The 20,012-nt window shown below is 55.7% G+C and overlaps 1 protein-coding gene across 3 annotated transcripts; it reads right to left on the minus strand.

Moving 5' to 3' along the window:
- Positions 1 to 14,283: 14,283 nt before the first annotated feature.
- LOC128847250 (class I histocompatibility antigen, F10 alpha chain-like) lies at positions 14,284 to 18,447 on the minus strand. 3 transcript variants are annotated; one of them, XM_054046638.1, is made up of 7 exons: positions 18,320 to 18,447; positions 17,430 to 17,699; positions 16,233 to 16,508; positions 15,753 to 16,028; positions 15,528 to 15,644; positions 15,065 to 15,097; positions 14,284 to 14,866 (listed from the first exon to the last, which is right to left on the minus strand). In XM_054046638.1, exons 1-7 carry the CDS (start codon positions 18,372 to 18,374, stop codon positions 14,829 to 14,831), a joined length of 1,065 nt encoding a protein of 354 aa, XP_053902613.1. In that variant the 5' UTR covers positions 18,375 to 18,447; the 3' UTR covers positions 14,284 to 14,828. The 3 variants fall into 3 exon arrangements, with proteins under 3 accessions (XP_053902613.1, XP_053902611.1, XP_053902614.1); XM_054046636.1 differs by having other exon boundaries at positions 14,285 to 14,869; XM_054046639.1 differs by lacking the exon at positions 14,284 to 14,866 and having other exon boundaries at positions 15,057 to 15,097.
- Positions 18,448 to 20,012: the final 1,565 nt, after the last annotated feature.

A 20,012-nucleotide genomic window follows, 5' to 3' on the forward strand; every position in this document is an offset into this window, starting at 1 on the left:
TTATACATTGAGGCCACGTCTTTTTTAAAAAAAATAGTTTTATTGCTCTCTTGTTTTACTCTCCAAGAGGTTACAGAAATGTACAAGGGATGAATAAGATGTGGTCGGAATCTTCAGCCTTAAGCAATCTCCATCACCGTGAAGAGGGCTGGTGGAGGATTTGAGAAAGAAGCAGTTATCTCAACTACTGAGCCCTGGCGAAGATGCAGAAAAAGAAGCTACAGATCACGGAAGGGGGGCAATCAGCTTTTGAAACCTTATGTTTACCCCTCTCTTGGCTGGGCTAGAAGAGACTCAACTCTCCTAGGAGGATGGAATTTTCAAGTGACCTTCTCTTCATGTTCTACTAAAGGTCTGAGACAGCCTCACATCATTGAGAGGACAGAGAGTGGATTTCATTCTGGCCTGAGAATATGAGGGAAAGAGTGATATCTAAGCCTGGAAGATCAAACTCCCAGTGTGGGGCTCAAACCCATGACCCTGAAATTAAGAGTCTTATGCTGTACCAACTGAGCTAGTTGGGCTATGCCTAAAGGGTTTGTAAACGCACAGACAGTGCAGAAGGAGCCCTAAGGAAGTTTCTTTGCATGCTGAGATTTGTTTTCCAACATTTGCCTTCTTTCCTGGTTCCTTCGCTCTCCAGCTAACAAACAGGGCCTGTTACAAAGCTGGTTAGATGCTGGTGTCTGGACCAGAGAAGTGGGGTTTATCTAGCAGCTGCTCAGAAAAACCTGTGCAGGAGGGTGGAATTTAGGATTCTCCCACCAGGAGGAGGTGCTGTTTGTCAGAAAAAACTTCTCAGCACCCAAAGAGGGGGCAGACATGGCGGTTCGCTGCCAGACACATATTTTCGCAGGGAATCAGATCCCCCTGTGGTAAAACGCCTCCAAGGATGTGCGACTCCAGGGATGTCAGAGAAGGGAATGACTGTTTGCCTTAGGAGGTGGGTGAGAGAAACCTGCAGGTCCTTAGGTCCCTCCAGCGTCTGATGAAACCATTTGGGGGGAAGGGGCTGGGGTAGCCAAGGAAGACAAAGACAGGAAAGAAGGGCTTGCAGCTCCTGTGCAAACACCCTCATGTTCCCAGCTGTCCAAGAGAAGCAGGGATTCAGCACTTTGGCTGCTTCCTGAGGGCACAGAACTCACAACATGGCAATGCTCAGAGCCCCGTTACATGGAGTTAGAATGCTATCAGCTCACAGCGACGGGGAGCAACACCCCTCCATTAATTTCTATGCAAGAACTCCTATCAGCTGCGTGTCCTTCCTGGAAGAGGGTGCAGGTAGGCTGCTGAGAGGGTGGCACTGGGGTAAATGAAAGCAGAGGAGGCTTGTTCCTCTTGAGTTTTCTTTGTGTTGCTCTTGTGATCCTGAGGGAGGAAGCTGAAGCATCATTTGAGTTTGTTTCAGTGCCTTTGGTTGGGCTAAGGTTGTGATCCTGAGCACAGGGGCACCAGCTCTTAACACCCCAAGGGAATGGACAATGGAGCAACTTAATATGTTGGATAGAAAGTAGAATGAAAAAATCAAATTATGCTTCCTCTTCCTCCGTCAGGATCACAAGAGAAACACAAAAGATCCCAAGAGGAACAATTCTTCTCTGCTTTATTTACCTCCATTGCAATCCTCTCCAACTCTTCTTCTGCCTACCTAGCAGCTCTTCGATGGAAAATTTTTAGCTGCCTTCTAACTATGCTTCCTATGTTGTCAATTTGGTGCCCTCATGAAGCAGCCAAACCAGAGTAGGTAGAGCACCCAGTTTAGGACTCAAGCCCAAACCTTGAGACTAAGAGTCTTACATTTCATTTATCAGTGTTTACTGTACAGCTCCCTTCTTCCTCCACCTGTATGTTTAACATCCATACCTGCCCAACATCAAGCAATGCCAACTTTCTCCTGGGGAATAAACTGGAATTTATCCAACTAGGTGCCTTCAGCGCATGGATTCTGAAGGTATTTAAAATTCCCTCTAACTTCTCTTGCTGCTACTCTGACAAATATCCTAAACAAGTGCTCTTTAAATGTTACAAGAGAGATTGAAATAAGGCCATTTCTTCTGGTAGAATAAAGAGGCTTCACATGGACATCAGAATCCACCTGTGAGGGTGAGATAAGCTAAACAGGTTGAGCTCTTTCAATCGCTCACTAGAAGGCATTTTTCTCCAGCCCTCAGAACATTTGGTGGCTCTTTGCTGCCCCAGCACCAATTTCACAGCATCTTTTTCAAACGAGGACACCAAAACTGGATGCAGTATTCCAATATCAGTCTCACTGATGTCGTGTCACCTCCTGTGATGTTATTGCCATAATCTGTAACTGTATAGATCATTGTTGCAACCACTGTTATATATTTGCAGCCAATATTGTATAAAGGTTGTCGTGTAAGGGGTCTATGGACAGGTTATGATTGGCTGGTTATAATTATGCTATCTGTATATGTGTATCATTTTTGTAGTTGAAGTTATGAATATTGGCTCTACACTGTCTGTATTTCAAACTTGTGTTATGCTTCCAGGGAACACCCCAGACAAGTTGGTGTCAGCTCTGCCTAGCCTGCTTGATGGCTCATTAAGGACCATCAGCTATACAATCATATACATTGAAAGAAGGCAGATACACCTTGTGACTCAGCAAGGTATGCAGGGACCTGCCTATGGACAGAACTCTAAGGTTTTTCTATGCCATGTGCTGGATAGAGTGTCCTTGGGACAAAGAAAGCAAAGACCACATGGCAAGAGACTATAAAAGGCAGATGCCTCTCTTCCATCTTGTCTTCAATCCTGCTTCATACCTCTGGAGGGACTTTGCTACAAACTAAAGCTCTATACAAAGGATGACCCATCCCAGCTGTGGATGTACTCCAGAGACTTGATTTGAACCTGCAGTTTATTCCATCACTGCTACAAGCCTGAACTAAGAACTTTGCCATTACTGTATGTAATTGATTCCATTTAACCAATTCTAGCTCTCATCTATATATTTTTCTTTTTATGAATAAACCTTTAGGGGCAGGAGCGGTGACCGCCGAAAAAGGGAAGGGTCTGAGAGGGAAGGGCAGGCTCGGGGTTAGTCTGCCCTGGCAGTAGAGAAAGGAGGGCACTAGAACCCTGCTGCGGCAGTTGATGAAGGGAGGCAGCATGGAGCTGCACAGGAGAATCAGGGACCCACTGCTCTGGTGTCTGGGGAGGTTTTGGGGGCAGCAAGGGGAGACGGGGGACACTCAGGGGAGGTGCAGGGGGGTGGCAGGTAGGGTCGGGGGGGAGACCCGGCCCCAAATATTGGTGGAGTCAGGCCCCTGGGCTCTGAATATTGCTGGAGCCTGGGCACCACCAGAGAATATAACTCGCCGCCCCGCTCTCCTCATCAGTCATTACCACTCCGCCAGTATTTTGTTACTCACCAATCTTATCAGCAGGGATTATATGTTTTCTCCCAATTCACTGATAAAAAATATTTTAAAAAATGAGTCCTTGAGAGCTTCTTCAGACTTAGTCCCCAGGACATGCTCCCCAAAGCACAGTGAGAAAAGGCCGTCCAGCCCTGCTGGTACCTAGGAGAGAAGCACAGGATGAAGCAGGATCTCTCCCTCAGCAACTACCTGAAGGTCCCTCTCCCTAAGGGAAGGGAGGACCTGCTCCTGTTGCACCAGGGTGTGGTGTTCTGTCCCATTTAGTGGCACTGAGACCACATAGAGAGAGAGTTAAATGACTCAGCTCTATAGCCTTAGCTAATAGCCCTTTGGCTTTTGGCTCATGCACTAAGCTTCCAGGTTTGATTCTGCCCGCTGACGACCGGGGTCTATTGGTGTTATAAGTGGGGGGTTTTGACATTTTTTACATGAACTGTGACCGTATAGATCATTGCTGCAACCAAGATCCTATAGTTGCACCGAATCTTGTAAGAAGGAGGGCATGTGAGGTGTCTATGAAAAGGTTGTAACTTGCTGGTTATGATTAAGCTGTCTGTATGTGTGTATCATTTTTGTATTTGAAGTTATGAGTATTGGCTGTGTACTTGTATCTCAATGTGTTTGATTCTAAGTAGCATCAGTAAAGCATTTGGTCAGTTTCTTGCAAAAGGAATTTTCAGATTAAGTGCCCAATCAAGAATCACTTAACTCACAATGGACCTTGGGAGACTCCGATCCACGTATGTGAAGCCTTCCTGGGAACGTTCAAGGTAGCATGTGAGCAATGGCTGCTCTACCTGTAAAGAACTGAGTCATGCATGGACATGTGACTTGCCCATGTGACTCCAAACGCCACCTTGCTGCTGTGATTTTCCACAGTAAGAACAAAGGGGTCCTTCCACATGGCAGAGGATATAAAAGGCCCTTGAAACCCCTCCATTTTGTCTTCAATCCTGCTTCTTACCACTGGAGGAACTTTGCTACAAACGGAAGCTCTGAACAATGGACTGAATGACCCATCCAAATCTGTGGATGTACTCCAGAGACTTGATTTGTGCCTGCAGTTTATTCCATCACTGCTACAAGCCTGAACCAAGAACTTTGCCATTGCTGCATGTAATTGTTCCTTTAACAATTTTAACTCTCATCTATTTCTTTCTTTTTATGAATAAACCTTTAGATTTTAGATGCTAAAGGATTTGCAACAGCGTGATTTGTGGGTAAGATCTGACTTGTCTATTGACCTGGATTTGGGGCTTGGTCCTTTGAGAGAATCTTTTTTCTTTTACTGAGGTATTGGTTTTCATTGGTGCTGGTGGTGATACAAGGGAACTGGAATATCTGAGGGAATTGCTTGTATGACTTCCGATTAGCCAGTGGGGTAAAACCAAAGTCCTCTCTGTATGGCTGGTGTGATAGTAAAGGACACCCAGCCTTGGGCTGTGACTGCCCTGCTCCAAGCAATTTGTCCTGAATTGATACTCTAGTAGTGTCCCACCAGAGGACGCATCTTTACAGGGGTCATCGGGGATTACAACTGGGACGTCTCTGAAGCTGAAGACGTGCTTCCTCAGCTAGGGGAAGTATGTAACCCACACACCTTTTGGGTGTGGTGGTGTGTCCCAGCTAGTGGCACCAAGAGATAAAATGAGTCTTCTCTACAGCCTTAGCTAACAGCTGGGTGGCTTTTAGCTCATGCTGTAGAGGCCCATGCACTAAACTCCAGAGGTCCCCGGTTTGATCCTGCCCACTGACGACTGGGATCTGTCAGCGTTACAGAGGCAGCTGCCACCCAAAGAAGGAGAGAGCTACCATGCCACGCCCGGCCGCGAAGAGGTGCCAAGCAGTGAGCGGACACCCTTCAGAGCTTCCTGTCATAAACTGCGAACTTTGGACAATAGCAGGGTAGTCGGAAGTGTCACCCCCTTGTGTTGCCCTCAGAGTGGCCTGAGTCAGAGCCCAGTGGGAGGCCCTGGGCTCCCCCACCATCTGCCGCGCCCTTCCCTCTCAAAGGGCCGAAACCCTGACCACTAGGCAACATCCCCACGAGTGAAGGCCATCACGAGGCATCCGTCTTTGAAAGTTTGCAGAGGATGCAGGAGCAGAAAGGGGTGAGAGGATGAGGGTGGCTCTTGAGAAGAAGGTGGGAGGGAGCCTTATGGGAATCTCATTTACCACCATCAACCCCAATGATCAGATCATTGATGCCTAGAATCTTCCCTGACGTGTTGTAATTGATTGGATCTAGATTTTAAAACGGTTCCCACATTTGCAGACAGAGAAATGTCAGCGAGTTGAGTGGAAGGCCATTGCAAGCTCAGCGAATTATGCAATGTGGCTTATGCCCCATCTAACAAGATCATTAAATAATAGCTCCCAATTTTCATTCATGTTGTTCTGTTTAATGTTTTTCTCCAAAACAGTTTCACTAACCATTTTGATCAGCTTTGGAAAGTTAGCCCTTGCAGTGCACCAAATATAAATATTGCTGGTTGGGACTGCCCTCTATTGGTCATAAGAACAGCCATACTGGATCAGACCAATGGTCCAGCCAGCCCAGAATCCTATCCTCCCACAGTGGCCAATGCAAGGTGCCCCAGAGGGAATGAACAGACCAGGTAATCATCAAGCGATCTATCCCCTGTCGCCCATTCCCAGCTTCTGGCGAACAGAGGCTAGGGACACTTCAAGAGCATGGTTTTGTATCCCTGCCCATCCTGGCTAATAGACAGTGATAGACCTATCCTCCATGAACTTATCTAGTTCTTTGTTAAACCCTGTTATAGTCTTGGCCTTCACAACATCCTCTGGCAAAGCGTTTCCCCAGGTTGACTGTGTGTTGTGTGAAGAAATACTTCATTTTGTTTGTTTTAAAACTGCTGCCTATTCATTTCATTTGGTGACCTCTAGTTCTTGTGTTATGAGAAGGAGTAAATAACACTTCCTTATTTACTTTCTCCATACCCATCACCATTCTGTAGACCTCTATCCTATCCCCCCTTAGTCATCTCTTTTCCAAGCTGAAAACTCCCCCCAGTCTTATTAATCTCACCTCATACGGAAGCTGTTCCATACCCCTAATCATTTTGGTTGCCCTTTTCTGTACCTTTTCCAATTCCAATATATCTTTTTGAGATGGGGGGGACCAGCTCCAGTATTCAAGATGTGGGCATACCATGGATTTATAGAGAGGCAATTTTACATTTCTGTCTTGCTATCTATCCCTTTCCTAATGACTTCCCAACATTTTGTTTGCTTTTTTGACCGCCGATGCACATTGAGTGGACATTTTCAGAGAACTATCCGCAATGACTCCAAAATCTCTTTCTTAAGTTGTAAAAGCTAATTTAGACCCCATCATTTTAGATGTAGACGTGGGATAATGTTTTTCAATGTGCATTACTTTGCATTTATCAACATTGAATTTCATCTGCCTTTTTGTTGCTCAGTCACTCAGTTTGGTGAGATCCCTTTGTCACACGTCACACTCTCTTTTGGACTTAACTAACTTGAGATGGTTTGTATCAGCTGCAAATGTTGCCACCTCACTGTTTACCCCTTTTTTCCAGATCACTTAGGAGTATGTTGAACAGAACGGGTCCCAGTACAGACCCCAGGGGGACACTACTATTTACCTCTCTCCATTCTGAAAACTGACCACTTAGTCAGACCCTTTCTTTCTTGCCTTTGAACCAGTTACCTATCCCAGAGAGGACCTTCCATCTTATCCCATTTTGCTTCAGAGCCTTTGGGGAAGGACCTTGTCAAAGGTTTTCTGAAAATCTAAGTACACTATATCCACTGGATCACCTTCATCCACATGCTTGTTGACTCCCTCAAAGAATTCTAGTAGATTCATGAGGCATGATTTCCCTTTACAAAAACCATGTTCACTCTTCCCCAACAAATTGTGTTTATCTATGTGTCTAATAATTGTGCTCTTTACTATAATTTCACCCAATTTGCCTGGTACTGAAGTTAGCCTTAGTGGCCTGTAATTGCCGGGAGCGTCTCTGGAGCTCTTTTTATACATTGGTGTCATATTAGCTATCCTCCAGGCATCTGGTACAGAAGCTGATTTAAAGGACAGGTTACATACCACAGTTAGTTAGTAGTACTGTAATTTCACATTTGAGATTCTTCAGAACTCTTGGGTGAATACCATCTGGTTCTGGTGACTTATTGCTGTTTAATTTATCAATTTGTTCCAAAACCTCCTTATTGGTCCTTACTGAATAGTCAAGTCATGATCACTGGCCCCAGAGCAACCATGGATATCCAGTCCAGTGATCAGTTCATCTTTATCGACCACAAGGAGGCCCACAATAGAGTCAACCCTAGTTGGGTACAAACCTTTGGGTTTGAAAAGTATCTATAATTTTTCAAAATCTCCAAGGACGATTTACTCCTGGCTATGTGAGACCTCCTTCGTCTGTCTCCCAATAGGAAGTCCCCCGTGCTAACCTAATTTCTTCCCACAAGTCACAGACAGGTGCAAAAGGAGAAACATTTCCTGCTGTCTGGTATGGATTCAGTGAACTGTGCCAGCCCCACAATGGTTCATCTGCTGGGCTGTGGTAGTTAGCAGATTGATCCCCATCCATTCGAGGTCCTGGGCTTCTCAATAACCAAGAACGTAAAACATGTAATGATGTGTCTAATGCAGGGTTTCTCAAACTTCACTGCACTCTAACCCCCTTCTGACAACAAAAATTACTACACGACCCCAGGACGGGGGACCGAAGCCTGAGCCCTCCCAAGCCCCACGGCTCTGGGTGCGGGAGGAAAGCCAAAGCCTGAGTCCCGCCACCCTGTGTGGGGAGGCCAAAATGGAAGCCCAAGGGCTTCAGCCCCAGACAAGGGGCCTGCAACCTTAGCCTGACTGCCCAGGGCTGAGGCCCTCAGGCTTTGGCTTCAGCCTCAGGCAGTGGGGCTCGGGCTTCAGCTTTGGCCCCAGCACGTCTAAGCCAGCCCCAGTGACCCCATTAAAATGGGGTTGCAGCCCACTTTGGGGTCCTGACGCACAGTTTGAGAACCGCTGGTCTAATGTAAAGTGCCACCCTGTCCACCACTTTTTTTACCCTCTCTCCCCTACCTCAATGGGTTGTAACCAGCGACACTAACATTCCAGTCATATGCATCGTCCCACCAAGTTCCCCATTTCCCCTCCCCATGGAGAATTTCCAACTCCTCTTCCTTATTGCCCAGATTCCACTGCCAAGAGCAGTGTTGCTTTCCTTCACGAGTGATATCTTGCAGGGCACATACACCGCAGCACAGCATTCCCCTGAGTCCACACTTGTGTTACTGCAGGACGGGCTATCTGTAAGCCAGGGAGAGACTCCGTCTCACGTGTCCCTTTCTTCCCTCCATTGCAAGGTGCTGGGGGAGAAAGAGAACATGTCCCCAGGGCTGAGGCAGCATGGGATTGCTGGCGTTGCAGCATGGGATTGCTGGCATTGCAGCATGCTCTCCAGGAACCCTCAAGCCTCACTGGCTGACTGTCTAGGAGAACAGAAATCCTTTGTTAGAGCAGGAGAGTCTCTTCAATGCAGCACTCTTTTCACGGGTCCCAGAGGGTCACAGTGAAACACCTGCGAGTCTCTAGGAGGCTCTCAAGGAGTTTCCTGCTCAGTCACTTGGCACCCACTAGCAATGGTCTCTGACAGTGGCATTGCAAAGGGGAGCTCAACAGATGGTCCCTTCTATGGCTTCCTGAGTGGGAGGGAGGTTGGTCTTGTCATTTAAGGCCTAGCTTAGGGTTACCATACGTCCGGATTTTCCCGGACATGTCCGGCTTTTGGGGGTTCAAATCCCCGTCCGGGGGGAAATCCCCAAAAGCCGGGCATGTCCGGGAAAATCGGGAGGGAGGGATGGAGGGCTCGGCCGGGGCCTCTTTGGCCGGGGCCGGTGCGGGGCCGGGCCGGGGTCGCGGGGCCGGGCGCATGGTGCCGGGCCGGGCGCGGGGCCGGGCGGGGAGCCGGGGGCGCGGGGCCGGGCCGGGAGCCGGGCGGTGCGCCGGGCCGCGGGGCCGGGCGGGGAGCCGGGGGTGCGCGGGGCCGCGGGCCGGTCCGGGGTAGTGGGGGTGTGCGCTGGGCCGCGGGCCGGTCCGGGGTAGCGGGGGGGTGCGCGGGGCTGCGGGGCCGGGCGGGGAGCCGGGGGTGCGTGGGGCCGCGGGCCGGTCCGGGGTAGCGGGGGGGGTGCGCGGGGCCGCGGGCCGGTCCGGGGTAGCGGGGGGGTGCGCGGGGCCGCGGGCCGGTCCGGGGTAGCGGGGGTGCGCTGGGCCGCGGGTCGGTCCGGGGTAGCGGGGGGGTGCGCTGGGCCGCGGGGCCGTGGGCCGGTCCGGGGTAGCGGGGGGTGCGCTGGGCCGCGGGGTCGCGGAGCCGGGAGCCGGTCCGGGGTCGCGGGGCCGCGGGGCCGGGAGCCGGTCCGGGATAGCGGGGGGTGCGCTGGGCCGCCGGGGGCCGGCAGTGCTGGGCGGGCTGGGGGTGGTCGGCTGGGGGCCGGGCCGGCACCCCAGGGCCCGAGCCGACCCAGGCTGGAGCCGCCGGGGGGCCAGCCTGGGCCGCGCCTCCTCCCCCCACACTCCCCCTTACCTGCTTCAGGCTTCCCGCGAATTAAATGTTCACGGGAAGCAGGGGAGGGGGCGGAGACTTTGGGGAGGGGGCGGAGTTGGGGCGGGGGCGTGGGCGGGGCTGGGGGCGGGCCGGGGCCCCGTGGAGTGTCCTCCATTTGGAGGCACAAAATATGGTAACCCTACCCTTTCCCCTATGTGCACTGGGGACAAAGTGCAGGGCTGGGACCCCCCGTGCTGACTGTGCACCCAGCACCTCTGGGTGGAGGCGGTGCCAGATGGGCAGAGGCCATAGCAGCCCCCTGTGAACAGAGCCAGCTTGGTTTTGCGATGCCTCCCCTGCCACAACAATCCGCCCGCTCAGGCTGTGCCCTTCTCCCACTGCGGGATTTTCACTGGAGATCCCCACTCTGGGCTGTGAATTATTCGGCTGTCAGTGCCATGGCATTGGGGGAGAAGGAGTGTCAGGGAAACAGCCCTTCCCCCCACCAACAGGCCTGTCGGCGGCTCCATCCCAGCCATCACGTGGTCCCCAGGACCGTGGCTGCGTTAGCCCTGCCCTGTGTTATCATGGCACAAGCAGATTCCTGTCTCTGCACCTGGCCCTCCTTCCAGCCGAGCTGTGACCCCACACATGGCCGGATCGCAGTGCTGGTGCTGAAGGTCTGTGCCTCAGGCCCAGGCCCTGCACTCTGAGCTGGCTGTGAGTAAAGCTGCCAGTGTCCAGCCTTGCTGGTTGCACAGACGCACTGAGAACATGACTTGAGCGGCACTGATGCAGTGACGCTGCCTGAATATGCAGAGAGCCTGACCCTGTCGCTGGGCGGGGAGGAGCTGTCCTGAGTGTGACTGACTCAGTGACGCTGTCTGAGTCCGCAGAGAGCCTGAATCCGTCGCTCCAAGAGGGAAGAATTGCCCTGAGTGTGACCAATGATGCCTGAGTGTACAGAGAGCCTGAGCCAATTGCTATGAGAAGGGGAAGCTGCCTCGTGTGTGAGTGATGCAGTGATGCTGCCTGGGTCTGAAGAGAGCCTGAGCCCAATGCTGGGGGGGGGGGGGGAAGCTGCCCTGAGTGTAACTGGGGTAGCCAGACAAAGGAAGAATTATTATCCCATTTTACAGAGAGGGACATGAGGCCCACAGGCTTGAATTTTCAGAGGCGCCCAAGGGGCTTAGGCACTCCCTTCCCACTGAGTTTCTCTCAGCCAGACAGATTCAATGATTGGCCCAGGCAGGAACCAAACCCAGCTCTCCTGAGCCTTAGCCATATACCCACCAGCCCGGACTGTGTGCCCCATGGTAGCGCAGCTCAGCCGCTCCCTGTGGGGTGTGGGCACAGCAGCCCTCGACTGGGGCACAAACCAGGGAGGCCTGTCCCCTGGGAACAGCTGTGGGGGTGGTGGGTGAGGGGCTTTGCCTGCATTCGGAGGTCCCTATCCCCCGGCTGTTTAAGGAGCTGGGCAGATGCTGCAGCTGCCATTGGCAGGTCTGAGTGAGCCGCGGTGTAACTTCAGCTCCCCGCTGGCTGATACGCAGGGGAGAGCCAGGAATGTGCCCTGGTGTGTGTGTGTGGATGAGATCCAGGCATGTGTGGGGCTGGGTGGGGTCGGCTGGAAAGTCCCATCTCATGCCAGCATCAGGGCTCAGCTCAGACCAGGGAACATCCTTACGGAGTGTGGGGCAACCCACATGTCAGCTGTGCCCCTCATTACAACAAAAACCTGATGGCAACGCTGAGAACAGTGGGGCAGGGGCCGGGACACACATGGATTCCCAGCCTGGACAGAGGGGAGATCAAGGAGGCAAAGAGCTGGGATAGAACCCAGGAGTCCTGGCTCCCCGCCCCCCTGCTCTAACCCACTAGCCCCACTCCCCTCCCAGAGCTGGGAGAGAACCCAGGTGTCCTGGCTCCCAGGCCCCGGTTCTTGAGGAAGGCTGGGAGGGCTCTAGCTACCCAGCCCTGTGGGCGGTGCCCAAATCCTTGGCGAGGCCTTTGTCCCGCACACGCCGCACTGCCGTGTGCCCGGTTACACAGCTGCTCTCTGGCTGCTGGGCTGAGTCACTGGAAAGTCCCTCATTGCCCGGGCTGGAGCTGGCACCAAGCCGCAGCTCACTGCATGAGGCTCCGACGCCTCCTGACAGCCACATGCCGCCCCTGCCGGGATCTTGGCTGGTTTCTGAGAAATCACCCTGGGGCAGGGGGACGTTTGGAGCCGGTCACGAAGGTGGAAGGAGCGTGACCCCATGACCCCCGCTGGGGGGACCAAATAGCCCAAGTTTATAGGGCCAGGCCCACAATTCAGGGCTTTGTCTGACCCTATCACCCTGTCCCCCAGCCTGAATTTTCACACTTGCTCTCTGGTCACCTGCCCCCTGCCTGCCAACGGCTCACATGACCCACTGTGGGGTGTGCCTATAGGAGCGGCTGGGCTGGAGAGAGAGCACTCCCCAACTGCCCAGCATGGCCCATGCAGCAATCTCAGGCCCTCAGCCCCATGGCATAGACCCACGCCTACCCCTAGTGTGTTACCCACCCACAGGGACCCCTGGGCCCTTGCCCTGCCGACACGCCTGGCCCGTTCCCTGAGCTATGCACCCTATTTATCCCTGCTGTAAATTCAGCTGATGGCTGTGGGGAAGCAAAGAGGGGGAGATCCAGCTAGACGGGCCTGGCTATTGGGGCTGCAGGGGTGAGGGATACCGGGGTAGATGGGCCCATGGGTCTGACCCGGGGCAGCAGGGAGGGGGATACTGAACTAGACGGACCCATTGTCCAGTGTGTGTCTGGGGAGTGGAGGTGTGGGGGGGTGTATCAGACTGGATGGGCCCATGGTCTGTTCCAGGGCAGCAGGGCAGGTGGGGGGACATCGGGGTAGACGGGTCCCTGAGTCTGACCTGGCACAGCCATTGCCCTGCCCCACCTGCAGGGGGCGGCAAAGGGGCAGCTGCGTCTCAGGGGGTCTATGAAGGGGAAGAGGGTTTTCCCGGCAGTCGATGCGCCGTTGCTGCGGCTGGTCCCAGGACAGGAGACGGACATGCAGGGGGAGGTCAGCGCTTTTCCCGGCCCAGCGTCGGCTGGTGGAAGGGAGGAGCCCGCGGGCGGCAGCGCTCGGTGTCAGGGGACATGATCAGAGCGGCACAGCGAGGGACCGGGGCATGGACTGCTCAGCACACGGAGTTAACACGCACCGGGAGAGACCGACAGTTACAGCCGCTGTCGGGACAGCAGGTTATCGACGTGACTCACCGCGCTGGGAGCACGCCGAGGCCTTGGTTCATCTTACACTGCAACCAGTAACCGGTACCAGCTACAGCCGGGAACCCCATTCTCTGCGGGCCGGGGCATCAGTGGGGGCTCCCCAGCGCCCAGGGGCTGCTCCAAATCAGCATCAAGATTTACCGTCTCTTTATGGTGTGTCCTACAGTAATGTGACCCCAGCGCTCTCTGGGACCGGCCCAGCGAGAGGGCGCTGCAGCTGGCTGGACTCCCCAGCGGCAAGAGCCGCTCCGCACCCACACGTGACCGTTACCAGCAGTGGCTGTGTCTGGTCCCTGAGTTCACCAGGCAGTGGGGCGGGACGCGCCGTGCGCATCCACCCTGACAAAGCGGGGCTGGAGCGATCCAGGGGAGGTGGACGCCAGCAGGGAGCAGAGCCAGAGCCCACCTCTGACTGGGACGAGGGTTTGGGGGCTGATTCCTCCCTAGCTGCCCCCAGGGTGAATCGGAAGGGACGGCACTGGGGAGAGGGGGGCTGGGCGGGGAGAGGCTTGGCTGAGTGAGAGGAGAACCAGGCCCTGCAGCTCAGAGCAATGCTGAACCAGAGCACAGGGGTCTGGGACACGAGGGACGGGGCCTTAAACTGTCTGCGCTGTTTTTTTGGTGAGCTGTTCGGGGCAGGGTCTGTCTCTCACTGCAGGTCTGGGCAGTGCCCGGCCTGACGGGGCCCTGATCTTGGTTGGGGTCTGGGCAGCGCCCAGCACAACGGGCCCATGATCTCCGCCAGGGCCTTTAGGGACCGGTGTATTAAACAGTAAAAGACAAACCCGAGCACCATCTGTGCAAAACTGCTCCGTGAAGTCAGGGAGTGAATTAGCTCCGTGAGCGGGTGCAGGGCAAGCACAGCTGGGATCTCAGGGCAGGACACCGGGGCAAAGCCCAGGCAGGGCATCAGCCTGGGAAAGGCCCCACGGTGGCTGGGCAGGGAGATGAGACACAAAACCTGCGAGAGCCGGGGACTCAGGAACAGAAACCTCAGGGTGTTTGAGTCAAATCTCTGTAACAGCCACCGACACCCCCAAATCCCTGTAATACAGCCCCTGGCACCCCCAAATCCCTGTCACACACAGCTCCTGACACCCCCAAATCCCTGTAACACAGCCCCCAACACCCCCAAATCCCTGTAATACAGCCCCTGGCACCCCCAAATCCCTGTCACACACAGCTCCTGACACCGCCAAATCCCTGTAACACATAGCCCCCAACACTCCCAAATCCCTGTAATACAGCCCCTGACACCCCCAAATCCCTGTCACACACAGCCCCTGGCACCCCCAAATCCCTGTAACACAGCCCCTGGCACCCCCAAATCCCTGTAACACACAGCTCCTGACACCCCCAAATCCCTGTAACACAGCCCCCAATGCCCCGTCACAAATTGCTCCCAATGCCCCCAAGTCTCCGTCACTGTCAGACATGAGCACGATGGGTGCGGAGCCCGGCGCCCCCGGCAGGAGGATCGGGGGGTCGGGATCTCAGGGTTGCCAGGGTGCGTAGCTGGGGCAGGGTCGTTCTGTGCTGAGCACTGGGGTCCCACGATGGGGTCTCCGAGAGGACAGGGCCCCTCCGGTCACGACGCGGCGCTGGGACCAGCATCCTCTGCAGCCGCTGCTGGGGAGACAGAAGGGACCAGTCCAGAGGTGGCATCAGTGTATGGGGTGGGGGGGTCAGGGTTGGGATCCCCCCACAGGAACCCCCCTCCTTGGGGAAATCAGTGCCATGTTCACCCACTGCCCCTCCCCCACAGGATCCCCGCCCCCCTCCATGGCACAGGGGATCAGGGCCGCTACCCTGGAATTTACTCACAGGCTGTTGGGGTGTATCTGGGTCCGACGGGGCCTGGACAGAGAGAGGGAGCGAGTCATTGCAGGGGAATGGGAGGTGTTTGACCTGGGAGCGACCCCCCATCAGACCCCCCTGCTGCCCTGGGGCCTCACCCAGATGGGAACCCCCTGGTGACCCCTTCCTCCCAACTCATCTAGATAGAGACCCCCAGTGACGCCAACCCCTGACCTCACCCAGATGGAGGCAGCCCCCCCCCGCCCCAATGATCCTGGCCCCATCTCTCCAGGCCAGACCAACCTTCAGTGCCCCCAAAGAGAGCCCAGGAGCCCCTGCCCACCTGCCCGCACTGCGCTCTGCTCAGACAAGACCCTGCCCCTTCCGCTTCTCTCGCTGCCCCCTCCCTCTTCCCCCCAGCCCTGCCCCCTCCCTGGGCTCTGCGCCCCCCCCCAGCCCTGCCCCCAGGGATCTTCCTCCATCCCTTTACCTGGGCGATTTCTCCTCCACATGATAACACCGGCTACTGAGGCACCAGCCCCAGCCAGCATGGCCAGAAAGAGCGGGACCAGGACCCCAGGGGGCAGGAGGCCCTTCTTACCGGGGACTGTGGGGATGGAGACAGGAGATGGTTACTGGGGGGGTGAGAAGGGAGGGAGGCTGGCGCGTGGAAATGGAGGCAGGAGGGCGCATGGGGACAGACCCCCCTCCTTACCCCAGATGAGTGTGGGCTCCGGCAGGCTGGTGTGCTCCACCCGGCAGGCGTAGCGGTGCCTGTCCTGCTGCAGGGAGATCTCCAGGGACGACTGCGTGTAATAGGTGCTGTCGGCGTTAGGCAGGATCCCGCTGGAGTCTGTCTCTGCCAGGATGTCTTCTTCGTCCCGCACCCAGGAGACGTGGATGGGACGTGGGTAAAAGCCCCTGGCGTGGCAGGAGAGGGTGACGGAGCCGTCGGGGGCATCTCTACAGGAAACCGAGACCTCGGGGGGCACTGGGCGGAGACAAGACGTTAGTGAGTGTGGGAGCATTTTTCTGCACCAATCCCATCTCTGAGGCCAGGTATGTCCCTGCCAGCTGACTGTGCTCAGGTTCCCCTGCCCAGCTGGGTCCCCCCGGGACAGACCTGGCTGTTTAGGGGCCCGCGGTCCCCTCCTCCCACCCCCAACCCCCGATGCTGCCGGCTGCTCCCACTCACGCTGGCGCCCCAGGGTCTCCCTGCCGTGCCGGACGAGGCTCCTCAGCGTCTTCACACACTCCTGCTGCAGGTAGTGCTGCAGGAACTGGCACCAGGGCCGGTCGGCCTCCCAGCGCCGCTTGGACAGCACGGCTGGCTGCACGGCCGCCACCCACAGCCCCCGCTGCCCGTCAAAGCCGATGAAGTCCTGGCTGTCGTAGGCATATTGCAGCACCCCGGCTTGGGGGGAGTCGTCCCGCAGGGAGCAGCCCACCCGCAGCTGCAGCGTGTGCACCCCTGCCAGGGAAGGGAGAGAGAGGCAGCGTCACACGGTGATTGTGGATGAAGAAGTGCTCGGGGGTCTGCAGAACTATCTGTCACAGGATATTACCAGGGTAGCACTGACAGCCCCACCAGCCTCTCTGTGCCACCTCTCCCATTAGCCCCCCATAGTCTCCCTCGGGCTAAACCCTCTGCCCTCTCCCTGCCCCACACGTCCAAGACCTCTGCCAAAATCCTCTTCCCAACATGGCTCGTCCCCCTGGGTCTCCTGGACCTCACTGTATCCAGTCCAAGCTCCTCTGCCCCCTGGCCCCTGCTCCAAGGCCCTTGGTAACCTTCTCCCCCCAGCTGTGTCTCTGCTTTCACAACCCCCACACCCTTCAGCTTTGTGTTCCCCCGGATCACCCTCCCAGCACCCGCTCTCTCCTCCTTCAGATCCACTTCCCCTCGCCCACTCGCCCCGCAGCCCCCGGCACCCACATGCCCTGCCCTCGCCGTGGTCCTGTCCATCTGCCCCGTCCCCCTCTGCCCCGCCTGCTTCCTTCCTTCCCTCCGGTCTCCTCAGCATCGCCCCCTTCACCTTCCCCCTCGATCCCCGCTCCCGCCTTGGATCCTAGTTGCTCCAGCCCCTCGCTCGGTCTCCCTGCCTTTCCCCACCAGGTAGCTTTAGCCCCCGACTGTAACTCACCAGCTCTCTGGGGGTGGGGCCTTTCCCATTCCTGCTCTGCATGGGCCGTGCTGTAGGGGGGTTGTTTTGTTACCACCACCACCCCCAATCGCCTTCCCCTTGCAGAGCCCTTTGTACCCACAGCTCATCTGGGGAGCGAGAACCCCCTCCACCCCGGGCTGAGGGTCAGACCCCTAGACAGCCCTCCCCCACCCAGGGGCCTGTCGAGCTGGATTGGGGGCCCCTCAGGAGTCACCGGGGTCCCTCACCGCCCGTCTGGTTGTAGCGCTCCAGCAGCCGGCCCATGATGCGCTGGAAGCCCTCCTTGTACCCCAGCAGCTCCTGCGTCTTGCTCCGGAAATAGCCGGGCTCTACAGCCTGGCGCATCCAGTCCCGGGTGGGGATCAGTTCCAGGGTGGTGCTGTCGTAATAGGCCACCCCCAGACCATCCACCTGCCCGAGCACAAAGAAGCTGGGGATCCCCTTGGAGCCCTGCACCCCCGTGAACAGGATGTCCCAGCTGTGCTGCGCCACTGGACCTGGACAAGAGGACGTGGGTTAGACTGAGCCCCCAGCGCACCCTCTGGGATCCAGAGAGCAGGACGCATAACCCCTGATGCTTCCCATGTGGGAGAGCCTCACAGCTAGGGAGAGAATCCAGGAGTCCTGGCTCCCAACTCCCCACCCCTACCCACCAGACCCCCAACTCACCAGACCCCACTCCCCTCCCAGAGCTGGGATAGAACCCAGAAGTCCAGACTCACAGTCCCCATCCCCACCCCCCTGCTAGAGCCCACACCTCTCTCAGAGCCAGGAGAACCCAGGAGCCCTGGCTCCGAGCCCAGCTCTGTGGTGTGTTGAGGGCGGTTGGGGTTGCAGGGTAAGAGCCAGAGGGGCTGTGGGGCCGCGTGGGAGCAGCAGTCAGTGTGGACAGAGCAGCCCGAACACGGTGGGCTGAGCGCTGACCCAGGGGGCAGCCTGCTTTGTCTCTCCCGGGTCTGGGTTCACGTTACCCGCCAGCTCTCAGCAACACTGGAGCCGCGGTACGGGACGGCCTCCCAGCAAAGCCTTGATCAGACTTCCCTGTGTGTGGCCGGGAGCACAACAGATCTCCCTCCCCCCCCCCCGCGTCCCTCTGTCCTGTCCCAGCCCCACTCACCCGCAGCTCCCGCCGCCCCCAGCAGGCAGAACCAGAGCCCCAGCACCAGGGCCATTCTCCTGGGGAAGGGGCTGCGGCCGCTCTCCCCCCGCCCTGGGGAAGGAGAGACAAGCTGCCTGCGAGCCTGAGCCTGGTACCCACCCCCCTCCCCGCGGCTTCTAGTTTTCCTTTCGCTTTCGCAGGGTGCTGCCCATGGGAGCCCGGCCAGCCAATGAGAGCGAGGGAGGGGGTGCAGCGCCGGGGGCTGGCGAAGCAGCATCCCAAGGGGTGATAACGGGGCTCGGTCGGAGCAAGGGCACCCTATGAAAATACCCACCGGAGAGGCGATAACGGTGAGTAAGTGACAGAGCTCGGATAGAACCCAGGAATCCTGGCTCCCAGCCCCCCCCCACTCTCCTGCCCCTCCCCTCCCAGAACCAGGGAGAGAACCCAGGAGTCCTGGCTCCCAGCTCCCCCGCCGCTCTATCCTACTAGGCCCCTCCCCTCCCAGAGCTGGGATAGAACCCAGGAATCCGGGCTCCCAGCAAAAGGGACCTATCTCTACCATCTACAGTTCAGGAACAGGGCCAGCAGACGGCCTCATGCTGAGAGCTGGACCTTTTAGGCAGAAAACAGCTTTATCCCAACCCTGGTGGTCTGGTGTTCTTGGGGTGGTGTGGAGGTGGGATCCCCGTATGACTCACCGCCACCAGAGCTCAGTGAGGCCAAGATCACCACAGAATTCAAAGCAAGACCAGGCATTTATATGGCTAAGGCGAGGATCCTGTTATACCAGAGGGGAGAATATAAGGGGTCTGAACTGTGCTATGTCAGGGGACAAGCCCGTAGCTGATGGGGTTAGGGGAAACGAGAGGAACTTTAACCCCCACTCTTCACACAGTCTGTTGAACACCCGGGGTCTGCTCCAGGATGGCCGTAGCGGGGTGGGGGAAACCGGGCTAGAGGGGCCCAGTGGTTTGACTTTTTGTGGAGGTCTCTGAAGGGAGCGCTCAGATCATTTCGATGGGCCTCCTGTGGAACAGTGCGTCACAGCCAGGGAGCCCTGTATCCAGCCCATATCTGCTGGTTGAGCTAGAGCGTGTTTTTAAAGAGACGTCCAAGCTCGATTTAAAGACTGTACGTGTCTGTAAATACACCACAGCCCTAGATAAACTGGCAGTGGGGAGAGCCTTTCCTTTCTTTCTCTCACCTCAATTAACAAAACACAGTCCCCAACCTCAAATGCATCTTCCTATAGATAGAAATCTCTTCTATAATCTCCACTTTTTAGTTTATTTTTCTTTATTTTCTTTAGAAATATTATTTGCAGGCAATGGACTGTCAGTGTCCACTGCTGATTTCAATGTTCTGTTGGGCTCTTCATGTTCTTGGTTATAAGGACACAACAAATGTAGTTTGATAAAGAAATATAGGATGGGTTCTACTTTACTGAATCATCACAAATTAACTTAATTGTATTAAAGACACTGGCACTTAATGACACATAACAGGACATTTGGTGAAGCTTTATTGGGAAACTTTTCTTTTCAGCCATAAATCAGTCAAAAGGGCGATATTGTTGTTGTCATGTGAGGTTTAGAGTACAAAGAAAAGAAAGTTGCTCCTGGAAATTCATCACAATTCCTCTGGGTTCTGTCTGCTGTTCCCTCTAAGCTGTGTGCGTCTTAAACCCCGCGCCCAGATCTTAACCCCC

This window comes from Malaclemys terrapin, chromosome 13 (assembly GCF_027887155.1).
Source record: "Malaclemys terrapin pileata isolate rMalTer1 chromosome 13, rMalTer1.hap1, whole genome shotgun sequence".
Classification (NCBI taxonomy): Eukaryota; Metazoa; Chordata; order Testudines; family Emydidae; genus Malaclemys; species Malaclemys terrapin.